The following is a 24,994-nucleotide window of genomic DNA, read 5'->3' as shown; positions in this document are numbered from 1 at the left end:
CTTCTGCAGTATTTGTGATGCTTTAGCCGGGATGGGATACTGGCGGGTTTGTAATTTGGGCCTTTTTGTGTATCGTTCACAAGCTTGAGAAGAAAAATCTAGTCTGCAGCATCCTCCAGGTGAAGAGCATAATGTTGTCTCCCTGGAGAGTTGCACAAGATGGAGCACATCTGCACAGACTAACTAGTGACAGGCGGCCCTCCAGATGCTTGGAGCCTTGAGGATTAGCCAAACTGCTCAAATCTGGAAAAATATCAGGCCAAAAACCATGCAAGAATGAGCTGGCCCTTCCTTCTCCTGGCCCACCTGGAGCTGGTGAGGAAAAGCATTTATTTAGTTTTATTTATTTATTTATTTTCAGCACTAAGAAAGATTCAGTGTGGCAGTTTGGGTGAAGATTCAGGACCCATTCCCATCTCATCAAAGCCACTTTGCGGATCCCAGGGTTAGATGGGCACAAGCACCCACTCATCTCCAGCTCACAACGTCACAGGCTTGCTCTAATTTTAATTCCACAGTCAAACCCAGTGTTGGTCCCATGAACTCAGCTTGTAGAGTTTTTCCTCCCACAAAGGCCGATCTCCTCCAGCTCACACAGTCAGTTCCTCTTAGCAGTCTCGGCTACAGCCAAAACACCATGTGTATAAGAGGCACTGAGTTCCTAACAAAGGCAGTAGAGGTCAAGCAGAGAAATGCCTATCATGGGGTGAATTTGAGAGTCCTCTTTATGTGCCTTGTCTCTCCTCTACTTGACAGCTTTTCAGTCTTCAAGCCTCTCTCAGCGACAGCCATTCCATCCACCACTTCTTTCAGCCAAACACACACAATTCAAGGAAACACCATGCCTGAGCTGAACAGCCAGCATGGTCACCAAAGATATAGCAAGACACAGATTTTAATGGCAAAGCAGGAGTCAGGGGAGAGGCTGAGGGGGGTGGTCTCTGCATGACTCTTGACTTCCTGCTTATATGAAAAAGTAAAGCAAACAGATGGTCAGCATGTCTCCCAGGGAAATTCCACGTACCCAGGCAAGTGGGTAGCAACACCTGGGATTTCTCAGGAGATCTCCCACCCCATCCAAGCAGTGGACAGGTCTGACCCTACCTACTTTGTAAAATCTGACCTGCAGGCTTGTACTTACAGCTGGGAGCTGCTCCTTTAACTCAGCTGGCAGAGAAATTGTCCGAGGGAGAACCAAGTTCCAGTTGTGCCCCCAGATTCTCCCTGTAAAACACAGAGCTATTTGCCATGTATTCCAGTTGGTGCCCTTTTCTTAAATGAGGTTTGCGGTGGCCTCTAGTGGTATGCAGGAAGAACAGTCCCCACTGTAACAGCACAAAAAGGAGATTGATTCACGTCTCCTGCAAAGCAGACCAGCCACTCAGCCATGCACACTGAGATTCCTGTGCTACATGGGGGGGAGTACTTGGAAGACATTTACTCACAAGTAACTGGTCAAATTCCAAATGTTGGGATTAAAGAATCCATACATTCAGACCAATTGTGTTTCCATAACTGAGTCACAATCTTACAAAATCAGGTTCTCACAGGACTTCTGGTGCTTCCTGATACTCATCAAGCCAGATATACCATAAGAACAACCCCTCCAAGTGGTATCTCAGCATTTCTGCTTCCAGGAGAGCCAACAGGAAGAACATAATGTGCAAGGTGGAGGGAAAATAATCAAACACATTTTTCTAAGCTCCAGGGAAAAGGTTCAAGATCAGTTTGAGATTCTGGCAACGGTTCAGGTCAGTTCTTTATCTAAACCAGTTCTTCCATCTGTCACACTTTGCTCTCTCAGCAGATGACCTGAAAGCCTAAGCCAGCAGCCACAAACCTATGCAATAAGCATGTCAACAGGCAGGCAACGTCCCATGGCAAAGTCTGCTCTCCTCTGGGACAAGAATCCTCAGAGTTTTATTCCACCGACCAGTGGTCACACATCCTGACAAAGGAGAGCTGTAGATGGGCTTTGGGTAGGACCCATTTCCACCACTTATGTTAGAGTGATGTGAACAGCTACTCTGCCCTAGAATGAATGTGCAACTTCTGTGGTGTTCCTATCAGCCCGGGATTTGGCTTCCAACTTCAAAACCAGCAATGCATGGTCTGGTTGCAGATGAATGCACTTGTCACTTGAAAAGGATGCACCAGCTCCCTCCCCTCCAAATTCCACTCATCCCCAGATCTGGGGGAGTTACTGGGTTTTGTTTTGGTGGTTTTAAAAAAAAAATTGTTTCCAACTTCTGTTGCAGTTCTTTTCTCTTCTGCCCTGTGCGGTGTTGGACTTTTTATGAGCCATCTGTTATATTGTGCAAGTTCCTCTCCTAACGCAGAAAGTATTTCCTCATGTCCTGATGTGTTTTGGCGAGTGGCCTGGTGTTGATCTTGGCTCACAGGAGTCCACTGCCCAATGCATTCATATTACTCAACGTGAGGTGTGTGGGTGTGGGTGTGAGATTAAAGGCATTGTCCAAGTGCCACTTAGAATTATGGCTCTGCCAGCCTTCCCTCAAGTTCCATTTGCGAGCCTATCTTCCAACAGAATCACATGCAAATCTGCTGCCAGTAAGTTGGCCTATAACATGTTAAATCCTTTGTCAGTGACCAGCATGCCATCTGTTTCCCAAAAAGCTAACCACATGGTGCCTTCATTCTGCCTTGGTGCAGCATCTGAAACCACAAGCCATGGGAGGAGGTCGAGGCCCAGTTCAAGTTCAATGACATTTTATCTCTTTAAGAAATGTTTTCTTGCAATTGCATGAAAAGATTCTCTCCCCCTCTTGTTTCTGGATTTCTGGACCAGAGCTCAGCAACAGCTCCAAGTAATGCTTCTATTTGGTCATAAGTCAAGCCAGGTAATTCGTTTTCTGGTGCGACAGCCCAAGTCTACAATGTCCCAGACTCTGTGATGAGTTACTGTTGCCATGGGCCCAGCTCAGAACCAAGAAATGCAAACAGATTACTCCTAATTACGGAGCTCGCACCAGCTACTGCTGAACGAGTCTCACAAGACACCCCTTGTAACGTTTGCTGGCCTATCTGGCATGACATAGAGATGCCCTGCTTATGTTTCCATTTCTTCGTGGCATTTTTATTTCCCTTCCCGTCATTCGTTCACTGTTCGAGTGTCCTACTTCTTCACCTGGTTTATGGAACAACTGGGGACTCAAATGACCCAAAGGAAGATCAGGCTTTGAATAGCACTTTGGGACTATTAGTGCTCCAGTTTCGTTGGGGCTCAGACATTGTCCCCAAAGGTGCCACATAGAACCCTGCAAATCTACAGATATCCGCTTTATAGCCATGGATATCACATGTGTGGATTACAAATCGGATGCGGATACAGATTTTGTACCCATACAAGGCTGTAGTGCCATGGTCCTCAAGGTATGGAATGAAGGTGTTGGGTGGGTCACACTGCATCAGCCGTTAGCAGTCCCTTGTTGCCAGCCCCTGTGCAGCAGCATCTCAAAGGGGAATCTCTGCTCCTACGTGGTTGTGGCTCAGCAGCTGACCAGTGGGATGTAAGATTGGGGCTGTCCATGAAAAGCTCCAAAAAATGTTTTGTATTTTAAGATCCACCCACCCCTGGTGATACGGAAAGAAACATATAAAGTTAAGGACCCACCCACCCACTAGTGCATTATGTAATGTATGGACAGCCCCATTGTACTGGAAGGAGAAGTGTCAAACAGTGACCCCCGCCCAAACTAGAGAACTAGATGAAACCCTCAGTTAATATTCTGAAACATGGCTTCTGGGAGGCAGGGGAAAACCCACTGCAGTTCAGGTCCTGGTTCAGGAAGTCGACATTCTAGCCATCTGAGACCTCCACTCTCATGGGTACTGTTAAAATCTTGGTTCTGACTGGGTTAGGGATCCTACTGAGCCCCGTTTGATCAAGTTCCACAAATGACCCAGGTTCACTTTGGGAGAACGTGATTTCTGGGAGGCAATGCCTGGCACACTGGAACTATTCATGACCTATGTTCAGATGGGTTTGGATCCCTCTCAAACCCACAACGTTCTGGGAGGTCAACATTCTGTATGGGAAACACATTCCTTCCTCTGAGAGTCAGCTTCCCTATCCCCAAACCACTGGCTTACAAATCCACTCTCCTGCTGTCCTGCACTGGCCCTTGGGACATCAGGAATAATACAGCCTAGGGGGATTGGCAGCTCTGTATTATAAGGGCTTTCAGCCTGGCAAACCTGTACTGTAACTCCTTGTGTTCTCTCCAGCTTTCTCGCTCTTCATCATCTCTAGCTTTGGTTTGTTGGGGGTTGAGAAGAAACAGCAACAGGACAACAAAGAACCTCAGGATTAGCAATATTACCATGGTGTAGAAAAGTTTACATTGATTTTGTGAAGATTGAACATCTGCAGAAGGGAAACAGTTTGTTTACTTGGTGGGGTCTGCACTTATCTGAGATGCCAGTCAAGATGTCAGGACAGGTTGCAGCTCAAGATGCACTAGATGGGGAATGCAAAAAGAACAGGAGAACTTCTGGCACCTTAGAGACTAACAAATTTATTTCAGCACGAGCTGTCGTGGGCTACAGCCTACTTCATCGGACACAGGGTCGGCACTTCCATTTAGGTGACCGGGCGCCAGGATTTGGGAGAGCGGCAGACTGCTCCGGTGGACCTCCCGCAGGCGTTCCTGCGGATGGTCCGCTGGTCCCGCGGCTCCGGTGGAGCATCCACAGGCACGCCTGTGGCAGGTCCACCGGAGCCGTGGGACTGGCGAGCCGGCCCTGTGCCTAGGGCACCAAAAACCCTCGCGCCACTCCTGATCGGACACATAGAAACATGCATCCAAAGACGCGGGCTGTAGCCCACGAAAGCTTATGCTCAAATAAATTTGTTAGTCTCTAAGGTGCCACAAGGACTCCTGTTCTTTTTGCGGATACAGACTAACACAGCTGCTACTCTGAAACCTAGATGGGGAATGTGTGGTTTGTATTAGCATGTGCTATTGCAGCTGGGCAGGTTCACTCATGTTGATCAAGGGATTGTGGGATCAGGGCCTTAAGCTGCAGGCTCTATGGGGAAAGGACTGCCCTACATGCTTGTACAATGTCTACCACAATGGGATTGGAAGTGCTAACTCAGTATAAGTAATACTGACACATCATATGGTTAAATATACATTATAACATTTACAACTTTCAGAAGAGTTTAGATACAGAATTGGCAAACCCAGAGGGTAATGCAGCTAATTAATGAACTCCTTGCATTATTTCATTTTTAACACAACTGCAAATCAACAGATTTCTCCCACAGCAGGAGAAGGATATTTCCATTCTATGCATACATTCCAAGTAAAGATGTTATTCAGTTACACTCTAGGCTGAAACACAGCAACAACTAGTAATGAAAAATTCAAGGTGTGACTCAAAAAATATTGTTTTTCAAATGTAATTCTCTCTCTCAAGACATCACTTGCAAAAGCCAAGTTTAGATTTAACCTCTGTGCAGACTATACCACATCAAAGTTCAAAACAAACCTCTAATGCAATCACAGATTTGAAGAGGAAGAAAGCTGTCTCCATAATCACAAATCATGTAGCTATAATTTGAACTATTTACAACCTTAAATGAGACACCAAGGAGAATTTAAACCCACTAGTCTTAGTTTCTTTCCGCCACAGAAACAGAAGGGAAAATAACAGATGATCCATCAGCTCTTGAAATTCAAACAAACATAAAAACCCTGTATGTGGTGTCAGGTTCTACATTACATTGAAATAACCTCACTGCTCACCATCTGCTCAGATAAGTGTCCAGAAATTAAAACAAAGAAAATATACAGCCTCTTAGTGAATCAGGAACTTTTAAAAATTGTTTTTAAACTCAGATAAGGGTAGGGTTTGTTTTTTTTAAATCTTACTTGAAGAACCCATGATGCCCCTTTGGAAAATTGAATATTTTCAGACAATTCTGCTTCATTCTCATATTTTTTTCTATGTGATAGACCTTGTACAAAGAGCTAACTTCACTAGGCAACAGCTTCTCTCAAGTTACTACTTGAAAGTATCCCCAATATTTCCAGTAAATTTCCTTGAACTTTAAAAGGCCGTCCTTTCTGGTAGCAAACTGATTTTTGGCAATCACTTAAAAGAAGGCCATTCCATAATTCAGTTCACGCAATTTTAACTAGAGAGATGAAAACAAAACTTGTCTGTTTATTCTTGAGGAGTTTCTTCCACTTTCATTCCCTAACTTAAGAACTGTTTTAACATTGTGATTGCTTGGGATAAGACTTAAACCTACAGATTTACAGAAGGGAGTAAGTTAGGGTGACCAGACGGCAAATGTGAAAAATCGGGACAGGGGTGGGGGGTAATAGGAGCCTATATAAGAAAAGACCCAAAAATCGGGACTTTCCCGATAGAATCGGGACATCTGGTCACCCTAGAGTAAGTGCAGTACAGCTAGCAGGGAAGCTGTAGCATGTCCTCAAACAGTTCCAGATGGAGATTGTCCCCTAATGAGTTACTCAGTTTTTAAACAGGCTGAAGGAGCACTCTCCTATGAGACCTCTGGTTGCTAGCAGACTCGTTTTACTTGTGATGGTCACCAGGAATGCCTGGATGGGAGCTGTTTGTTTATGCTACACAGATATTTATTCATCCCCTGACTTTGGGAAACCTCTGAACAGTGGCATCTGCACCTGTGCAGATGCTCAGTTATTCCACAGCTTTCACTTGAAAGGGGGATAATGAGGATTTGTTAAAAGAGATATTGCCGTGGGGGGGGGGAATCCTATATTGAAAGAAATATTTCCCTGCATTGTTGATATTTTTAAAACTAACTTGACTTCACAGTTTATGCTCTTTGTTAACATGTTCTCATTCCCTGTCCTTGGAAAGTGAAATTAGATTTGTCAGAGAGTTTAAGGCCAAAAGGGACCATCAGATCATCTAGTCTGACCTCCTGTCTATCACAGGCCACCAGGACCACCCATACCCACACACTAAACCCAACACCTGAAATTAGACCAAAGTATCACAGCCCACAAGAGACTAGACTACTACATGCCCCATACAACTGGAGGGACTGAGGTACACCAGTACGCAGCGCTTTGTATTTATAACCAGTTTCATTTATTGGCATTATTACTACATGCCTTCTTATGGCACTCATCACTATAGTGCCTAGGCACTGTTACATTACAAAGAATGATCCTTCAGGAGTTCAACTAGCTTTTAAGGCCTCTTTCCTCCCTTCCTCCTTCTCCACATTTTTAAAGCTAATTTCTTGTGACTGGCTTCCAGAGCACCTTCCATGGCCATGTTGTAGCTTGGGGAATCCCCTTGGAAAAGAGAATTCTTACACCACATTGCAGGCTGCAAGATCTCAGATGGAAGAAAGTTCCACAGTAAGGGGCTCTGCTCCACTGCTGGTGCCTCTGAGAACACAGCTGGGCTATACGTTTCCAATGCTTTAGGGAAACTTTTGCATTCACAAAGTATCTGTTTTCATGGAAATGACTTTAGTTCAAGAAAACATCTTTTGTAAAGCCCTTTTCATGCAAAATTTAAATATTCAGCCTAAAGATACTTGAAAAAGTCTCTTTTATGTTTTGTTGCTCTGAAGGGTTACGGTTCAGTATCGTGCTCTGTATAGTTATAATGCAAAATTAAATATCTTTATTTCAGCTTCCCTTATAACTGCAGATAAACACAAAATGCTTCTCCCTGTAATATTATAGTGACTATTAACCAAGAATGGTATATGAACAGGTGATACCATTCTTATTTCTGTTAGTGAACTGGGTTACTCTCTGAGCAGCTTAATACAGAAAATATATTGGCTTCGGTGGGTTTACCACAGAGACGATTTTAGCTCACCTTTCTTAGCAGAACAAATTTTCCTTGAGAAAGGCTCTTCATATTCCCAAGGCTATTTTTAGAACGAATCAAGAGAGAAGCACACACGGGATTTATACCAGCATGCATATGAAATTAATTGAAACAAGGATCACCATCCATTCATAAAACACTTAGAGGAGAGTGGATAGCATTTGATAAGAAGAACCAAATAACATTCAGATAAGATGAAGGTGGGGATGCAAACTGAGAAAAGTGAGGGTACTCAGAAATCAGGGGGTTGCACCAGTTTTACCTGCCTGCTGCCTAACACCAGCTGTCTGGGGTTCTCTGCTTGGTGTCCCCGTCAGGTTCCCTTCATTTAGCCCTGTGACCTCACTCCCATTCCTGTTATCTCATTAGTTGGAATCCTGGACCTGTGGATCCTCCCCTTATGCTGGGGGAGGTCCTTTAGTACCAGCTTGGCCCCCAACATGTTACATCTCAAATTTCAAAGATTAGTGGCACCAGCATTCACAGGCATTGTGAAAACAGAAGGAGGCTAAACAAGTCCACCCTTTATAGGCTTCACTCCTGCAACCGAGTGCTGGGGTATATCTGCACACAGTTAGGTTTCCATAGGGGAGCTTAGGTCATCAGTTCAAATCCAGATCATGTTGTCAATGATTAAAAATTGTTTGACTGGCTAGTGGTCCTTACATGAAATTGGTTGGTGTATTTGTGCTCAGCTCCCAGTAGCTAAGTGTCTACATCAGAATTGGAACCCCCACTAGCAAGCTCAGCAGAAGGGCCAGGGGTTGTATAGGCTATGGAGACTGCCTTTTTACATCCCTACCGGGGCAGTATGAGAGCGCATTCACATGGTGAGGATGATACAAGAAGCTTCCACTGCCTGTGTGCCACTACCATTCAGCAGATAAATGCGGGACATCACTCTCTAGATCTGCCCTTCATCAGAATTCAACTAACCACAACAGGGACTGAAAAACCCCATGGGGAGCATAAAAGGAGATCAGAAAGAGGAAATAACTTCTTCACTCTGTTGTTGGTTTCTCTTGTTCTGGTGGATCTTCTCCAGGGCTGTCCAGTTAAAAAGGAAGACACAGACAGAGGAGTCTAAAGAAATTTCTGTGCTCTCTGTCTGCTAGGAACATGTACATATTCACTTGTATTCAGCAGACCCACCCTGATTTTGGTGTTTGCTTTTAATATTTTATATATACATATATATACACGTGCGCACACACACACACTGTTGCAGCTAATGCAGCAGAGCTGTTACTGACTAAGGGTACATTTTTCAAAACACTTAAGTCCCATCTACAAAAGTGACAGGCTCTTAAGCACCCAAGTCGCTTTTGAAAATGGGACTTAGGGTAAAATCATCAAAAATGCCTAAATAACTTGATCATATAACTCATATAAATAGCCCCACCATCTCTCCGCTTAGCCAAGCAATTGCCCTGCCTCCTGGGACAAGCTGTGAGGATGAATGTTCCGGCGCACCCACAACTGCGCCTGACTATTCATCCAGGCCTCATGGGACTATTAAAGATCTGTACAATGGGGAAGGTTGACTTTTGTGCTGCCTCCTAGCTACGCTCTTGCTCTGTCTCCCATGGGCACCACAGTGTGCTTCCTGACAAAGAGTTTTGAGCCCGCTGCGAGCAGCCAAAGATGCACCCCCAGAATGTGCCGCACAGTCTAATCGTGGCAGGGGGTAACACTGCACTGAAGTCACTGGGGTGCAAAGATTACATGAGTTTGAATATTCACTGTGCATTAAGTACAGCGGAGCTCATGCTAGCGCTGTGCTTTTGAGTTCCACAGGAACCCAATAACCCTTGACATTTGTTAGTTGTTTTTCTAAGGCTTCTTTTGTCTCAAGGAGCCACTTACAGGCTGAAATAACATGAGATCTGACATTGCCACCATCAGCCTAAACCCACGGAAAACAAACACAAATACTAGCCACCTACCCTTCTAGTCCACATACCTATGAGAGATGTTCCTGTAGTTTTTGGTCCAGTAGCTAGACACAGACCACAGATGGACACTGCAGGCAGCACTGGACGGAGGAGCAACTGTGCTGCTGTCTCAGCCCTATCTGCCCCTACTGCACTCAGGTCAGCCCTGGGCCCCTCCAGGGCACACACTCCCCCCACCCCAGCTTCACCAGCCAGAGCCCAGCCAAGGGGCCCTTTGCACCAGTGACAGCCAGAGCCAGCTGCAGGGCGCTGCTGGAGAACACCAGAGCTGCCACGTAGTGGCTGCTGCTGACCAGGCCGTGTGGACAACCCACCTCCTGCATGACCCAATACTACAGCTGACTTTCCAAAAGTGAAAAGATGAGGACGAGCTACAGGTATGAAGGCTTGAGAAAAGAACCATTTTACTTATTAATCATTATCATAGCTTCTCACGTCCGAAAAGCACTTTGGGATTGTTTGGGATGAAAGAGGCTATAGAAAGAGGCTACAGAAAGAAAAATTATTATCTCAGCATAACCTTCCAAACAAAAAGAAAATATACATTGCTGTGTACGTGCACAGAGCTGTTCTCGCAATGCTACACTGGTGGCCTTTTATGTCCCTCTTGTGGTGAAGTAGCATTGCAGCATCTGCAATGGTAGTTAATTTATTTACTTCAAAACCCCAAATTTGCTCCATTGCTGCTGTTATTTTATGTTTCTGTCTTCAAGATTCTTTGATATTGAAATTTGCCCAGTATATTTTGACACAGAATCTTGAGCTGAGTAATGAAAGACCAGGAAGTATTCACTGCAGCCAAGCTGTGCAGCAAACTTTACAAGATTAGAAGTGGAAAGATGTATTTTGTTATAGGTTGAGAACAATGAATAATTAAAAATAAAAATCAATTCCGTTAATAAGAAAGAAAGGGAGGAGGAAAGGAAGGTGGTAAGGTGATAGGGAATAGCCAGCATGGATTTGTAAAGAACAAATTGTGTCAAACTAATCTGATAGCGTTCTTTGATAGGATAACGAGCCTTGTGGATAAGGGAGACGGGGTGGATGTGTTATACCTAGACTTTAGTAAGGCATTTGATATGGTCTCAGATGATATTCTTATAGATAAACTAGGAAAGTACAATTTAGATGGGGCTACTATAAGGTGGGTGCATAACTGGCTGGATAACCGTACTCAGAGAGTAGTTATTAATGGCTCCCAATCCTGCTGGAAAGGTATAACAAGTGGGGTTCCGCAGGGGTCTGTTTTGGGACCAGCTCTGTTCAATATCTTCATCAACTATTTAGATGTTGGCATAGAAAGTACGCTTATTAAGTATGCGGACGATACCAAACTGGGAGGGATTGCAACTGCTTTGGAGGACAGGGTCAAAATTCAGAATGATCTGGACAAATTGGAGAAATGGTCTGAGGTAAACAGGATGAAGTTCAATAAAGATAAATGCAAAGTGCTCCACTTAGGAAGGAACAATCAGTTTCACACATACAGAATGGGAAGAGACTGTCTAGGAAGGAGTATGGCAGAAAGAGATCTAGGGGTCATAGTGGACCACAAGCTTAATATGAGTCAACAGTGTGATACTGTTGCAAAAAAAGCAAACGTGATTCTGGGATGCATTAACAGGTGTGTTGTAAACAAGACACGAGAAGTCATTCTTCTGCTTTACTCTGCGCTGGTTAGGCCTCAACTGGAGTATTGTGTCCAGTTCTGGGCACCGCATTTCAAGAAAGATGTGGAGAAATTGGAGAGGGTCCAGAGAAGAGCAACAAGAATGATTAAAGGTCTTGAGAACATGACCTATGAAGGAAGGCTGAAGGAATTGGGTTTGTTTAGTTTGGAAAAGAGAAGACTGAGAGGGGACATGATAGCAGTTTTCAGGTATCTAAAAGGGTGTCATCAGGAGGAGGGAGAAAACTTGTTCACCTTAGCCTCTAATGATAGAACAAGAAGCAATGGGCTTAAACTGCAGCAAGGGAGATTTAGGTTGGACATTAGGAAAAAGTTCCTAACTGTCAGGGTAGTTAAACACTGGAATAGATTTACTAGGGAAGTTGTGGAATCTCCATCTCTGGAGATATTTAAGAGTAGGTTAGATAAATGTATTTTAGGGATGGTCTAGACAGTATTTGGTCCTGCCATGAGGGCAGGGGACTGGACTCGATGACGTCTCGAGGTCCCTTCCAGTCCTAGAGTCTATGAGTCTATGAGATGCCTAAGCACAGAAATGAAAATGACAGAACAGAGAGAGGAAAGATTAAGCAGTTAAATGTGCTTGAGAAATTAATTTATTACATGCCCCTGCAATTCTGTAATTCATTTAATCATTCTTTATCATATGACTGTCACCAACACAAATGGTGTGTGTGTGTGAGAGAGAGAGAGAGAGAGAGAGAGAACATGCACACTATAAATAAAAATGAGGGGAAACTGGGAGCACCAGATCTCTAATGGGAAAATCACACACATACTAAGAAGCATAACAGAAATCAGCGTAACTCTGGGGGTGGGGAGTGAGAACAGGTAAAGAAAGAGGAGGACAGGCAGAAAGTGAGACATCTGATGGAAGAAGCAGTTCCAGCTTCTAGTTGCTGAAATGAATTGTTCATCTTTTCTTGGTGCTAGTCTTGTCCAAAGTGGGAACATTTCCAAAGCTAAACCAGGGAGAATTCAGAACCTTTCTTTAAAGAGAGTCTGAGAGGGGTTATTTCTCTTCCTCAAAAATTATCTCATCAGCATGTATTGCACAATTTTTGTGACACGAATGTATTATGCTCCATACTATGCACGCATCTGAACAATTACTGTTTCGATGAAGTGATGGGAGTGGGAAAGCAGCACTGGTGTTAATAATTAGAACAGACAGTGGTATCTTCTGTAGCAATTTACCATCCCTAACCTCCCCCTTCCTGGAGCCACTTCAGCTGATGTTGGATGTCTCTGCTGATAGCTGATGTCTCTTGCTGTTGCTAAGGCATGTTGCTAGGCACCATCACACACATAAATATGGCTACTCCATCTTTTGGACGTGGCTGACTTCAAACAGGAAACTGGAGAGCTACATGCCAAAATCTTTATTTATGTTTGTATCTTACTTTTCTTTGTGCTCTAAAAGTTCAGACAAAAGAGAATCTAAGAAGTAGTAAAAAGACAATAGAAGCCCTAATTTAAGTGCATCCCTACATTATAAATAGCTTGTTAATATAACTGATCTTCACTGCCTGAACTGCAGATTGGAGCAGTCCATCCTATTGAGGATGAGAGTGAGAAACTGGAGACGAAGTCCAAAAATGAGGGACGAAAGGAACATAGCCACACAAGCAAATTAAAAGAATGTGGGGTTCATATCTTTGGCATCAATATCATTTTCTATAACTTCAATTACACAGCTGAGCACTGTCCACCAATAATTTATCATTAGAAAATGAGAGACAACAGTTACTTCTGATGGGACAGATGTAAACATAGGTCTGAAAAGGAGAGTTGAATGATATAGGCCAGTCTGAAATTCAGTCATTTTGCATTAACAAAATGATCCATCTCAAATGTCTCAAGGTAACCCACACCCTCACTTCTCCCTCTGCAGCAGCTCTTTCTTTGAGAACTCCCCCTTATAAAGAGATGACCTCCCCTGATGTTCATTCAGGTGAACATGGACATGTGCTTTGCGTGATAATTCTGTGGTTCCCCTCACCCTGGGTTGTTTGATCCCAGATAAAATTGCTTGGATTCTTTGGCTGTCATTTCAAACAAGCTGTTTTGTTGTGATTTTTCACATTCATGTCTATTGGCTCTAACATTTTACGTTATGGTGACACTTCCTGACACTGTCTCCAGGGCTTGGAGTTTTCAGAGACCAATCAGCTTCTTCCTTTTCATAACAGCTTGTTTTCTCTGAATGGGGGATGTTATCAAATCCCAGCATTCATGTGTCTTTGGAGTGAAATGTGTCAAGGGAAATCATGTGGCAAAGCTGGCTATTCTGAAAGTGGCTTGGGTTATTTGCACTAACTAACAGATGAACTGTTGTATATGTCACTTGTATAGCTACAATTAGCAGATACCTTTATAATAACCTGTTTGGGTAGACAGTGGGGATCCATAAAAAAATTAAACTACCTTGCACATTGAAGCATGCAATTAGCAAACATAAAACATCCTTTGCAAAAAGAAATCCATCCATGTCTGCTTCCTACACAGCTCCATACTACTGAGCACTGCGTATAAAACCTAGCTGGCAATAATGGTAGAGAATAATGACTTCAACAAAGATTGTGCTCTAACTTTCCAGAGCTTTAGTTTCCTTAATTTAGCAATGAAGACTAAAGATTCAGTGAGTGGCCATGCACAAGCACAGAATTTAAAGATAAACTTACTGTTAACAGTGCCATTGGTTGAAGTGTGGCTCACAGGACAAATGTAGCCATGGAAATTCTGTGATGCAGCCCACAGACATATAGTAGTGCAGTCCAGAGAGAGTACAGGTCCCAGCATGAATGCTCTGTGGTTTGGGTGATATTGCCAAACTGTTCTATTGCTGAAATAATAACCTATAGTTTTCACTGGCCACATCTTCACGTTCACTAAAAGAGCAATGGCAGTCTCCTCTATTTTACACAATTCAGGTGTGGCCATCAGGCTCTTGGTTAATTAACAGATTGATTTGGGTGAGCCTTGTCTGCACATGTCAAAGTGAGCAAAAGGTACCCAAATACCCGGCTCACTGTTGTTTGGGCACTGGAGAGACTGAAGCAACTTTGAAGGGGTGGGGGACTGGAGCAACTTCCTTTGCAGCCCTCCCATTTCAGCACCTTAGACAGCAGCCTGATTTTGCAGGAGGACATAGCCAACATTGGTGCTCTCAATTCAGAAGCTGAACCAGCTGCAAAATTCACCATAGGCTCTCTTGTGCCAGCGGTGTTGTTTACACTTTCAAAATGACCTGTTAAAGTCCATGTTTATCTTCCATTTCATGTAGGATATGGGGGGCGGGGGAATCAAGACATCCATCAGCAATGATCCAATCCTTTGGATCTGTTCCCAGAACTCAGATATTGATGATGCCGTAAAACAGCCAAAGGACGGAAGGGCATTTTGGGTGATGAAACCAAATGAGCAGCCCACTTGACTTCCTAATTTTCCTTTCCAGCATTGCCACAACAAATAGCTTTGAAGCTGAAGTAGGATTTACTGTTCTTTCACAATTGTGCTGTTGTATGAGCTCTGGGAACAAACTGGGTTTTTGTGGATGCACCGATTTGGCTTCATCCGACCCCCATGCTTTGTAAGCCAGAGTTCTGACGAATTGCTCCCTCTTTCAGCTTCACTCTACTATCCCCCCTCAGGGAATCACAAGAAATTGATCATTCAGACTATCCTGTAACACTGGACAACTGAACTGAGAATGAGCCTAATCTGTACCGACCTTAGTCCATGAATCTGGAAGCCTGTAGTCAGTGTCATTTTAAACTTTCCTGCTTCAGAAGTCACAGCTTCCCAGAAGAGAGGGCAAACAACTTCTCTCCAAAATTAAAAGGAAGGTCTACAGAAAAACGAAGGTTACTGGTTTGCAAATAGGATGCAAAATCTTTCAAAACCTCTAGGCCACCAAGTGATTCTGGCCTGGGTTGATAATAAACTAATCATAATTGCTATAATCCAATGGAATATAGTGTTTAATTTTGATGGATAATATCAAAGTTCATTTTAAAACATTTTTTTCTTCAATTTTTATCAATTTATATTTTCATGGTTGTGCAAAATTATGGGTTTTAAGCATTTTTATTTAAATTTCACAGTTTCAGGAAATTATAGGGGGTGTCACACAATAATTACTTAATGATAGGAGATGTTGAGATTTAAACATCTTAAGGTTTATAATTGTTAAAACACAAATTGCCAACATGACGCAAAAATATACAATGTAAATATCCCTAGATCCGACTCTAACAAGTTCTCAAGCAGCATTTCTCTTAATTTACCTATCTGTAAATTTTTATTATTGATGGAAATATTTTTCGGTGGCGTGTGTGTATGTGTGTGGTGAAACTGATGTTTACCAACATTTATTGATAAAAAGCTAATCCTTTCAAACTTAGCTCTGTAAATGGAGTTGTTAGTCTCGAGTTCTTAGTGGCACAGTTTCTATACTGTAAAACCAGTGCCACAATTATTCCCTTTATTGGCAATCTCAGAAGAAAAGACAATGCTCTCAGTTTTAAATGGGCTCCCTCCAGAACACAGCTGAGATATATTACTGGAAAACAGTACGGGAGAAGCTTGCATGGCTACTGCCCAGGCCATGCCTGTTGTGTATAAACAGGGTTTAAGTTTTCAGTGCTGTTTGGACTGTTGCCATTCACCAGAATAAAATTCATGATTTTTCTCTCACAAGGGGGTTCTATGTGGTGGGCAAACTCCTTGGGATAAGTCTAGACTTTGAGTCAAAGGGAGTATGATTTTTACTCTCAGCTCTGAACTGCCTGAGAAATGTTTGTTAGTTTTGTTTACCCACTTGTCAACAGCCTCCAATATCTCCAGGCCCATATACACCCACTATTACCCATGATGTATTCACAAGTACTTCTTTCATGAAAATCCATGGAAGCCTATGACTGCCCAGAGCTTCATGACTGACACGGGGCCCAGAGGAGTCTCGGACCCAGATAATTGTCTCTCTGCTGTTCCTGACGCATAGAGCAAGCCTGATTTATTCCTCTCCTCTGTAGAATGGGGATGTTGTAAACTACAGAGAGGTACTGTAAGTCTCTGGCAGTTCCCTTTCCCAATAACTCTCCTGTCATAGCACACAGAACAGAAAGTACCTTGAAAGTCCAAGGTCATGAAAACCTGATGATGTCATTTTAACATCCTTCTCCATGGAAGACTAGACATAGTGAGGCTAGTAAAACAGGAGAAGCTGTCTTTGAGACTTGAAGGACTGAAAATAACTCTGGTCCTGATTTTATACTTTACACACAAACACTTGGTGCTTGAATGTGTGTGTGCTGGGTTACTGCTGAACTGTGGAAACGCCATGAAATGACTTAACTTGGTGCCATATTACAGTGTAACAGCAGGGACTGTGGTCATTTATTGCCACAATTGGTTTTCCATACTGTCTCTTACAGTTAGTGGCTCATTTGACTAACTTATCTTAGTCTTCTGGATCTATTTTCACAAGAAGGGACTCTCCTGAATGACTGGCAGGGTAAAAACTTATCGCTACTACCCCTCATTATTAAAAAAGTCAGAGCGGCACAGTAGTGAGAAGGGATACTAGATAGATAAAAGTCATAACAAGCAAGTCCTTTTCAACCTTAGGTTCTAAATCACTTCTGTGACTCAATGGAATCCTCCATCCTATAGCCAGGCCAGCCCTTAGAAATCATAATGGCTTGATCAAACTGGACCAACGGGCAGATCTTTTAGCCTCAAACAGCTGGATTTGTTGGTTCAGGAAAACATATATATATAAATATTTGTGATTCCAGACCTGGAAAATCATCCTACCAAGTAGGAGAGCAAGACAAAGAATTGCCACAGTGCAGTACAAATGTCGGTGAGCTGACTCAAGTGATTCTGAATGTGGATAGTTTAAAGATAAACCCACAGTGTATCCTGCTTCCTCACAGAGGCTTAGAACTTTAAAGGTGACATCAAACAAGCCATGTGGGGAAATACTGGCCTTCCCAACCACTGTACTTGCTTTTCTATGTTTGAGTGGTGCGTGATATTTCAAAGAGAGAGAAGGAGCGATTTGCCAGTCTCCATCAATGTGAATACCTCTTCAAGATCTGATGGACCGTAGGTAACCTGGGCATAGGCTTTCTCCTACACTGAAACTAGGACCAACATAAAAGTTAGATGTAGAAGGAAACATAGTCCACTTTCAGCAGCTGTGAATACAAGTTTCGGGACAGGGGAGAAAAGGTTTAATGTCTGCAGCTTTACATGCCCATTTTGCCACAACTGACCTTAGAAAAATTCCTAATTTTGTGCTGGTAAAAAATGATGGGAGCACTAGAAACCAAAATCCTCTATATATTCATCTCACCTATGCCACAAATCTAATGTGCCTCAGTCTTGACATGGAAGCGCCATTTCTAATGATGAGCAGGGATTTCAGTCTCCACAGCCCATTCAATTACTATCACCCCGGTGCAACTGTCAGCCAAAGTTCCAATTAGTATAAATCATTAATAATAATACTTAACACTTTTCTATCACCTTCTGACTATCTCACAGTGCTTTAAAACAGTAGTTTATACTCACACCTTCCTGTGATATGCATATTTGTATTCCTGGTATACAGATGGGAAATTGAGGCAGACAGAGGGAAAATGAACCCAGGGTCCTGCTTCCCATACTCTTGTTTAACGACTATGTCACACACCCTCTGATCTGGGAACGGCACCCAAGAGTCCTGACTCAAAGTACCTTGCTTTAACCTCATCACGAATTACAGAGATGGCTTTTCAGATGTAAACAAGCATCCCTAAGGGCATGGGGGCAACTAAGCAGCTGACATGACATGAAATTACCCTGGACCATGGTCGGATTCAAACCGGTGACAGGAAGGTGAAAAAGCCCCCTATATTAGTAGTTCTCAAACTTTTATACTGGTGACCCCTTTCGCATAGGAAGCCTCTGAGCATGACCCCCCCCCATGGTAAATTAGAAACATTTGTTTATATATTTAACACCATTATAAATGCTGGAGGCAAAGCGGGTTCTAGGTGGAGACTGACAGCTCACGACCCCCCCTGTAATAACCTCACGACCCCCTGAGACCTCCACCCACCCAGAGGGGGCAATCAGAGATCACCTCCACCACTGGGGCAGGGAGAGACCCCCCCCCAGGGAGAGACCTCCCCCACCCGCCCATGGGGGCAGGGAGAGACCACCTCCCCCCCGGGGGGCAGGGAGACACCGCCTCGTCCCCCCCTCAACTACCGCGGGGGGCGGGGCACTGAGGTTCACAGCGCCCCGAGGGGCGTGGCCTACGGTTATGGCCTAGCTCGGGCCCCACCCCCGCGCCTTTCCCTCCCCCCCTGGTGTGCGTGCGTACGTACGTCACGGCTCCAGGCGTACGGGGCGCAGCGCGTCGCCGCCGCCGTGCGTTCCGCGTCACCCTGGCCTGGCGCGCGGCTGTGGCGCCGGCCTGTTCCGCTCCGAGCGCCTGGGGATCCAGTTGATTCGGCTGCGTCCGGCCAAGGCGACGGTTGCTTCGTCGCGCGGCCTGGTGCGCGCGGCCGATCCAGGGGTTCGCGCAGCGTCGTGAGGCGAGGCCCCGCCGGCCGCAGGGGGAGGGGGCCCGGGCCCGCCGCTCGCCGCCGCCATGAGCGTGGAGGCGTACGGCCCCAGCTCGCAGACTCTCACCTTCCTGGACACCGAGGAGGCCGAGCTGCTCGGCGCCGACACCCAGGGCTCCGAGTTCGAGTTCACCGACTTCACCCTCCCCAGCCAGACCCAGACCCCGCCCGGGCCCGGACACGGCGGCCCGGGGCAGGGCCCGCCGGGCCCGGGGCAGGGGCCGCCCGGACAGATCGAGGCCCAGGTGGGTCCGCGCCGTGGCTTCCCCCCGCCGTGGGGGCAGGCCGGGCAGAGTGCCCCCCTCCCCATGGGCTGCGCTGCAGAGCCGGGCCCCGCCTTGCCGGGGCTGGGGGTTCCCCCGTGGGAAGCCAGCGCGGCGCGGCGCATCCCGGGGGGGGCAGGGGGCGCCCAGGGAAGGAGCCCTCCGCCCCGCGGCCCGGCATGGGGCGATTGCTCCACCTCGGCCGGAAAGCCTTGTCCGCCCGGCCCGGGTGCGCCGCACTAGGGGGCTGCAAAGGTCTGGGGCGGGGGCAGCGCTGGAGCCTGAGCCCTTTTCACGTGGCGGGTAAGGGAAAAACCTGAGTGTGTCCGATTTCACGGCTGCATCGTGAAGAATTCGTGGCTTCCTGCGGTAGCTAAGCGTGGTTCTGGGGAGCGCTTGGCCGAGCCCTGTCTAGCTTCTGCTGCTTATGGAAAACAGCGAAAAGTCCTGTGACCTGTCCCTTTCCAGGCTTGAAATTTATTTTTGAGGAAACAAATTCTGGAAAACGTTTCCTGTTTCTAAACTGGTTTTTTCTTATTATCCATCTTTTCCAACTGCATTGTTGCTAAGCTGGTTTGTTGTGGGCTTGCCTCTATGTATGTGCCTGTCACAACCTGGGATTGAAGTTCAGAGACTTTTTAAAATGTAATAGGCAAAATAGAAAATATTTGTAAGGAAATATGACAGCACCTAATATGCCACTGAGCATTAACTTTGTGCAGTGTCTTTATTGATATTGAAAAAGAAGGGAAACCAGGATTTTCTTGGAAAATGGAGTGAAAGAAAAGAGGAAGTTAGTGGGATACATGTATAGGATGAAATACTATAATTGAGGGTAACACAAATTTAGATTTTATGACTCTGTGTGTGGCAAAAAATTTACATTGCTGTTTTTAAACAATCTGAAGCATCATAATTTGCTGTAATGTTTAAAGATCACAGAATATGCAAATTAATCAACTACATAGACAAGCAAATACCTATATAATCCCAATACCAACAATGAGCTGTTTGTAAACAATGTAGAGGTTAAAATGCAAATTAAAAGATGAATTGAAGTGCTATTAAAATAAGTTTAAGATCCCAATTCAAGAATATTGTGCGCACTTTCATTTCTCCCTTTATTTATGAAGACTTATATTCAGAGTTCTGGTCTCTCCTACAATTGACAGCTGCCTAAGGCAGAAGTGGGGATGCAACTCCCTGAGCTGTTTTAGGTGTTCTTGATGTGTTCTATTGTAAGAGAAACCCAGACTCCTGAACTCAAGTCATGGCAATTAAAAGGATTCTCAGTTCATGTTATTGGTCTCTTTACTAATGCACTCTGATATAAAATCTTAGCAAAAACCCAAGTTACATATATCTAGACAGAGGACTTATTTCTATAGAAGATAAATAAGAGGGGAAACAATTAACAGCGTTGCAGTTTTTCTTGTTTCACAGTTACCATCTTATCTGCATGCTGTTAGTATAGAAATAATCACACATCCTACAAGAGAGAACCATACTAATATCATAAGTTGTCCTTCCAAAAGTCTTTAGAAGTCTTTTGTAAGTTTCTAAATAAATTCTACTTTGTAGTTCTATCAGATCTGGGTAATATTCCCCTCAGATTTTTTTGATTAGGAGTCTTACAGATGCTAAAATTCCCTGACTGAGGATTAATACCAAATGCAGTTTCCTTTAAACATGTGATTAGAAAAGAAAACAAATGTAGAAGTTAAAACCTATGTACAGTATGTTTAGATACTGACAGATAAAATCTGTAGCTATCCTGTGGAAAAACTTGTTTTTATATCTCTTTAACAAGCTGCTGAAGCAATGTCTTTAAGAAGCTTTTACAAGCTGTCATATTTTTCTTGATACTCATTTTGCCTCCAGATACTTGTTTCACAGCTTGATTTTTTTTTTAGATGTTGTATAGGCAATGTTCCTTTTGAACCGTAATATAGCAGGAACTATAGATCTCCTTAGTTTTCCTAATTTTGTTACATAGCTGTCCAGTCCTGTACATTTTAGCAGACTCAACTTGTGATCATATAGATTGGGGTCTTTCCCAAAGGCTTCTGGGAAATATTTTTCTGCCTTAAGTAGATATATAAATTTGTAATCTGCCTGTGCAAGAGAAGTAACAAAAAATATAACTTATAGGGCCTGAAAGTTGATCACTTCTAAGTATTTTTTCACTTCATTAAATCCAGTTTAATCTTATTTTTAAATACACGCACATTGTTTACTTGCTATGGAGTAATGTTCAAATGTCTCCCTAACTCCTAGGTGTTAGGAGGTGAGAGAGAGAGTTAAATATGTTTCCTTCACTCTCTCTTCCAACAAAGTATAGGCAATTGTTTCTGCTCTCCATCATGACTTTCTTCCTCTAGTATATGTTAAACCATGAATTTGAGTGCTTGTTGAAGTTGGTTGGTGTTCCACCATTGACAGAAGGTGTAAGGGATCAGCAGTGTGAAAGTCATGGCCATACTATTTCTTCTTGCCAAAAGTCAGCTGATTCAGCCATCCACCTGTAGCTTGTACATAACTGGCCTTTTTAGATGCACTGTGACGTTTCTGATCTTGTCACTGTAGCTTTGATTTGCTGTCTTACCCCTGTTGTCTCTTACAACTTTGTTGTCCCTTTCCCTACTCTTCACAGCATTCTCTAAACTAGCATTTAAAATTTGTAATGTTGGCATATGTAAGTTAATACTTATTAACAAGTTTTTGAAGGTTTGTGTAGACAAGGCATACTGTCTCTCTCATGTGTTAAACTGATTGAGTGACCACATCTGGGAAGGAAGGAAGGAAGGATGGTCCAGTGGTTAGGGCTCTAGCCTAAGACATAGGAGATTTGGATTCAATTCTCTGCTTTACCAGACTTCCTTTGTGACCTGGGGCAAATCAGTTAGCATCTCTGTCAGTTCTCAATCTGTAAAATAGGGATAATAGTTCTGTCTTACCTCATCTCACAGGGATGTTTTGAGGATAAACATTAAAGATTGAGGTCTTCCGGTACTGTATTAATGGGGGCCATGTAAGCACCTAGAGTAGAATAGTAATGTGCTTTGTCTACACTAATTTTTAAAATATGTAAACATGTTTTCATTAACATCAGACCTTATAATATGCTAGGTAGACAAAGCCCACCTGTCCTAAGACTTGTACATCTTACTGAGAGACCATGGTTTGACGACTGCTATCATTGTCTGTTTTGTGATCCTCATTTTCTGCATCATGTTAAACTTAGATGGTGTGCTGTTTGGGGTTCTCTGTTTTGGTAAGGTCTAGCACATTTCTGGATGCTTGAAAAATAAATGCTTGTGATGGGACAGTATGCTGTCCTGTCCTGGGGATAACAACCGCGTAGTGGTGGAATGGGTATTGCACCCAGTACATAGCTCCGTGGCCTGAAATAAACTCTGTTTATGTGAATACTGGAAGAGTTCCATATACTTGTCTAAGTCATTAGTGTTTATCCCACTGTACCTACCTTATAAGTGGAAAGGCAATAAGTGGATACATTTATGCCTATGTATAGATCAGGGGATTGCCAGACAGTGTTCCCCCACCCCCCTTCAGAAATGTAGAATGGCACTTCCATAATATTGTTACCACTGACTTGAGAAGTAATCATGTATTCAGGAGAAGCCTCTATTCAAAGAATCCTTCAGCTACTTTACCCAGCCAGAATAGTGCTGCTCTGTAATTTTGTCTCCTGAGTCTGATAAAGTGTTACTGATCAGTTTTGCAAAGGAAGAGAACAAAAATTCTGAAGGACAGACCAACTCTTTTGTGGTGTCAGTATTTTTATTGGCTAAGTTCCCCTCTTTCAAAATTTTATTACTAGGGTGATACATTCATTTTTTAAGATAAACACAAGACTTCTTTAATAAACAATTTGTGCCAGATCATTAGCAATATGCATATAGGCTAAAATTACAAGAAGGCTTTAAAATAATAGTTAAATCACTTCCTTATTACTTGCCTGCCAAGCCCTGATTCTAGGCTACTGTTTGTACCTAGCAACAGGTGACATCACGCACACCTAAAGTTCTGAAAGGATGGAAGCTCTGTATGATATCTTGGGTGCAGCTGACAGTCAATTGTTGTGGTTAGTTGTTGCAGGAGTACAGCACAACTCTGCTCTTAGCTGATGAAATACTTTTAATTTCACTGTCCTTTAAAATGAAAACCTGTACAGTTCCACAGAAGCTAATTATCCACTTTGACATCTAAATTTATATAAGCATCCAAACAGTTTGATTACAGACAAGGCAATTGACAAGTTTAATATATAATTGCTTTTTGAATTTAGGCCATTTACATTCAAAGTGCACCTGTATGTGCTCAGTATTTGTACTGTACTGTATTTGAAGATCTGAATACTCTTTTGTTGTGTTTCATGACCAGTTAATGATATTTTAGTTACAAAATTGCACTATGTATTTAAGGAAGTTACCAGTTATCATCTTTCTATGTCTTCCAGGGGACTGTTGTTCAGTCATTTAGCTGATGAAGTTTGGATTTGTCTTTCTTTGGAGTCAGTCCAACATGATGGTGTTGGGTATTGCAATCCCTGTGGCCACTGGAATTCTTCTTTCCTCTCTGAACCTTTATTCCTCGTATAGCAGCACTCTTTAAGCCCCTGGGCTGACTACAAATCATTTTTAAATAAAAGCAATATTTTTGAGGAGGTAGTTACACTAAATATTCATACTTTTAGGTTGTCTGAAGGTGGTTGGCCCTGTGCCTTGTACCACACCTGATACATTTTTAGCTTGCAAGTGTTAGTCCATTCTAATTTGTATTTTGTAAATTAGAATTTACTTGCTTTTGAGATTAACTCTGGAATTGGGTATTAATTAACTATGGGGTACTTGGATATCTAGATGAGAGGCAGGCAATGAAGCAGATTTATTTTGTTCTAATTTAATGTTGCTTTTGCAATACTTCTGGAAAAAACTAATACTACTTCACTGAGATGTGTAGCGTTTAGACAGCACTTCGTCTCTTAATATGAACCCTAGAAAGAATATGCCTCCGTTACTCCTTGGTCTTGCTTTTTCTCAGACTGCAGAGAGGTTTATTCAGAAAATCCTTGAGTTTATTAATGGGGACAACAAAAGTCTGAAGAAACTTAGAAATAAGGTCAGAAGCTAGCATTTTTTGGATTTCATTTTTTTAAGATTGACCATCTTGTCATGAGGATAGTGGTAACAAGTTTCTCTGTGGAAATGCAGATTTCATTGTCTAAGAGAACTAAAGAAATCATTTGAAGGTGAAAGCAGATATCAAGAATAGACTTTGCATAAAATGTCTGACTCAGTAAACACATTAAATTAATATCCAAACTGTGGGCCTCACACTCACCAAATCTTAAGCATTAAACTTCCCTTTACTATGACATTCAGAGGCAAATACTTCTCATGCATTTGCCTGATCCAGTCTAATTAACCTAATCCCCATAGAAGAATTTAATTATATCATATGTCCCTTGAGAGTGTCTTTCTTCTCTGGAGTAACTTTAGCCAATAACACTGTTCCAAAATGTTATGTTGACTAAGCCTATGCTAATCAATATGCTCAGGTTGT

General features: G+C 43.2%; 2 protein-coding genes across 3 annotated transcripts in view; one reads left to right on the top strand and one right to left on the bottom strand.

The window, feature by feature from the left end:
- COMP (cartilage oligomeric matrix protein) overlaps positions 1-15,287 on the bottom strand; it is a 52,989-nt gene extending 37,702 nt beyond the window's left edge. Inside the window, exon 1 of the mRNA XM_050934456.1 lies at positions 15,254-15,287. The gene's annotated coding sequence lies outside the window, so the exon portion shown is untranslated. The remainder of the gene's footprint in view (positions 1-15,253) is intronic.
- A 3,830-nt stretch (positions 15,288-19,117) lies between these two features.
- UPF1 (UPF1 RNA helicase and ATPase) overlaps positions 19,118-24,994 on the top strand; it is a 36,062-nt gene continuing 30,185 nt past the window's right edge. For both annotated transcript variants that reach the window (XM_050934455.1, XM_050934454.1), the window contains exon 1: positions 19,118-19,387. In XM_050934455.1, coding sequence (XP_050790412.1) covers positions 19,169-19,387 — 219 coding nt within the window. In that variant the 5' untranslated portion in view covers positions 19,118-19,168. The remainder of the gene's footprint in view (positions 19,388-24,994) is intronic.

This window comes from Gopherus flavomarginatus, chromosome 24 (genome assembly GCF_025201925.1).
Source record: "Gopherus flavomarginatus isolate rGopFla2 chromosome 24, rGopFla2.mat.asm, whole genome shotgun sequence".
Taxonomy (NCBI): domain Eukaryota; kingdom Metazoa; phylum Chordata; order Testudines; family Testudinidae; genus Gopherus; species Gopherus flavomarginatus.
Note: the sequence above shows the minus strand (reverse complement) of the source record. Positions and strands in the feature narration are given on the sequence as shown.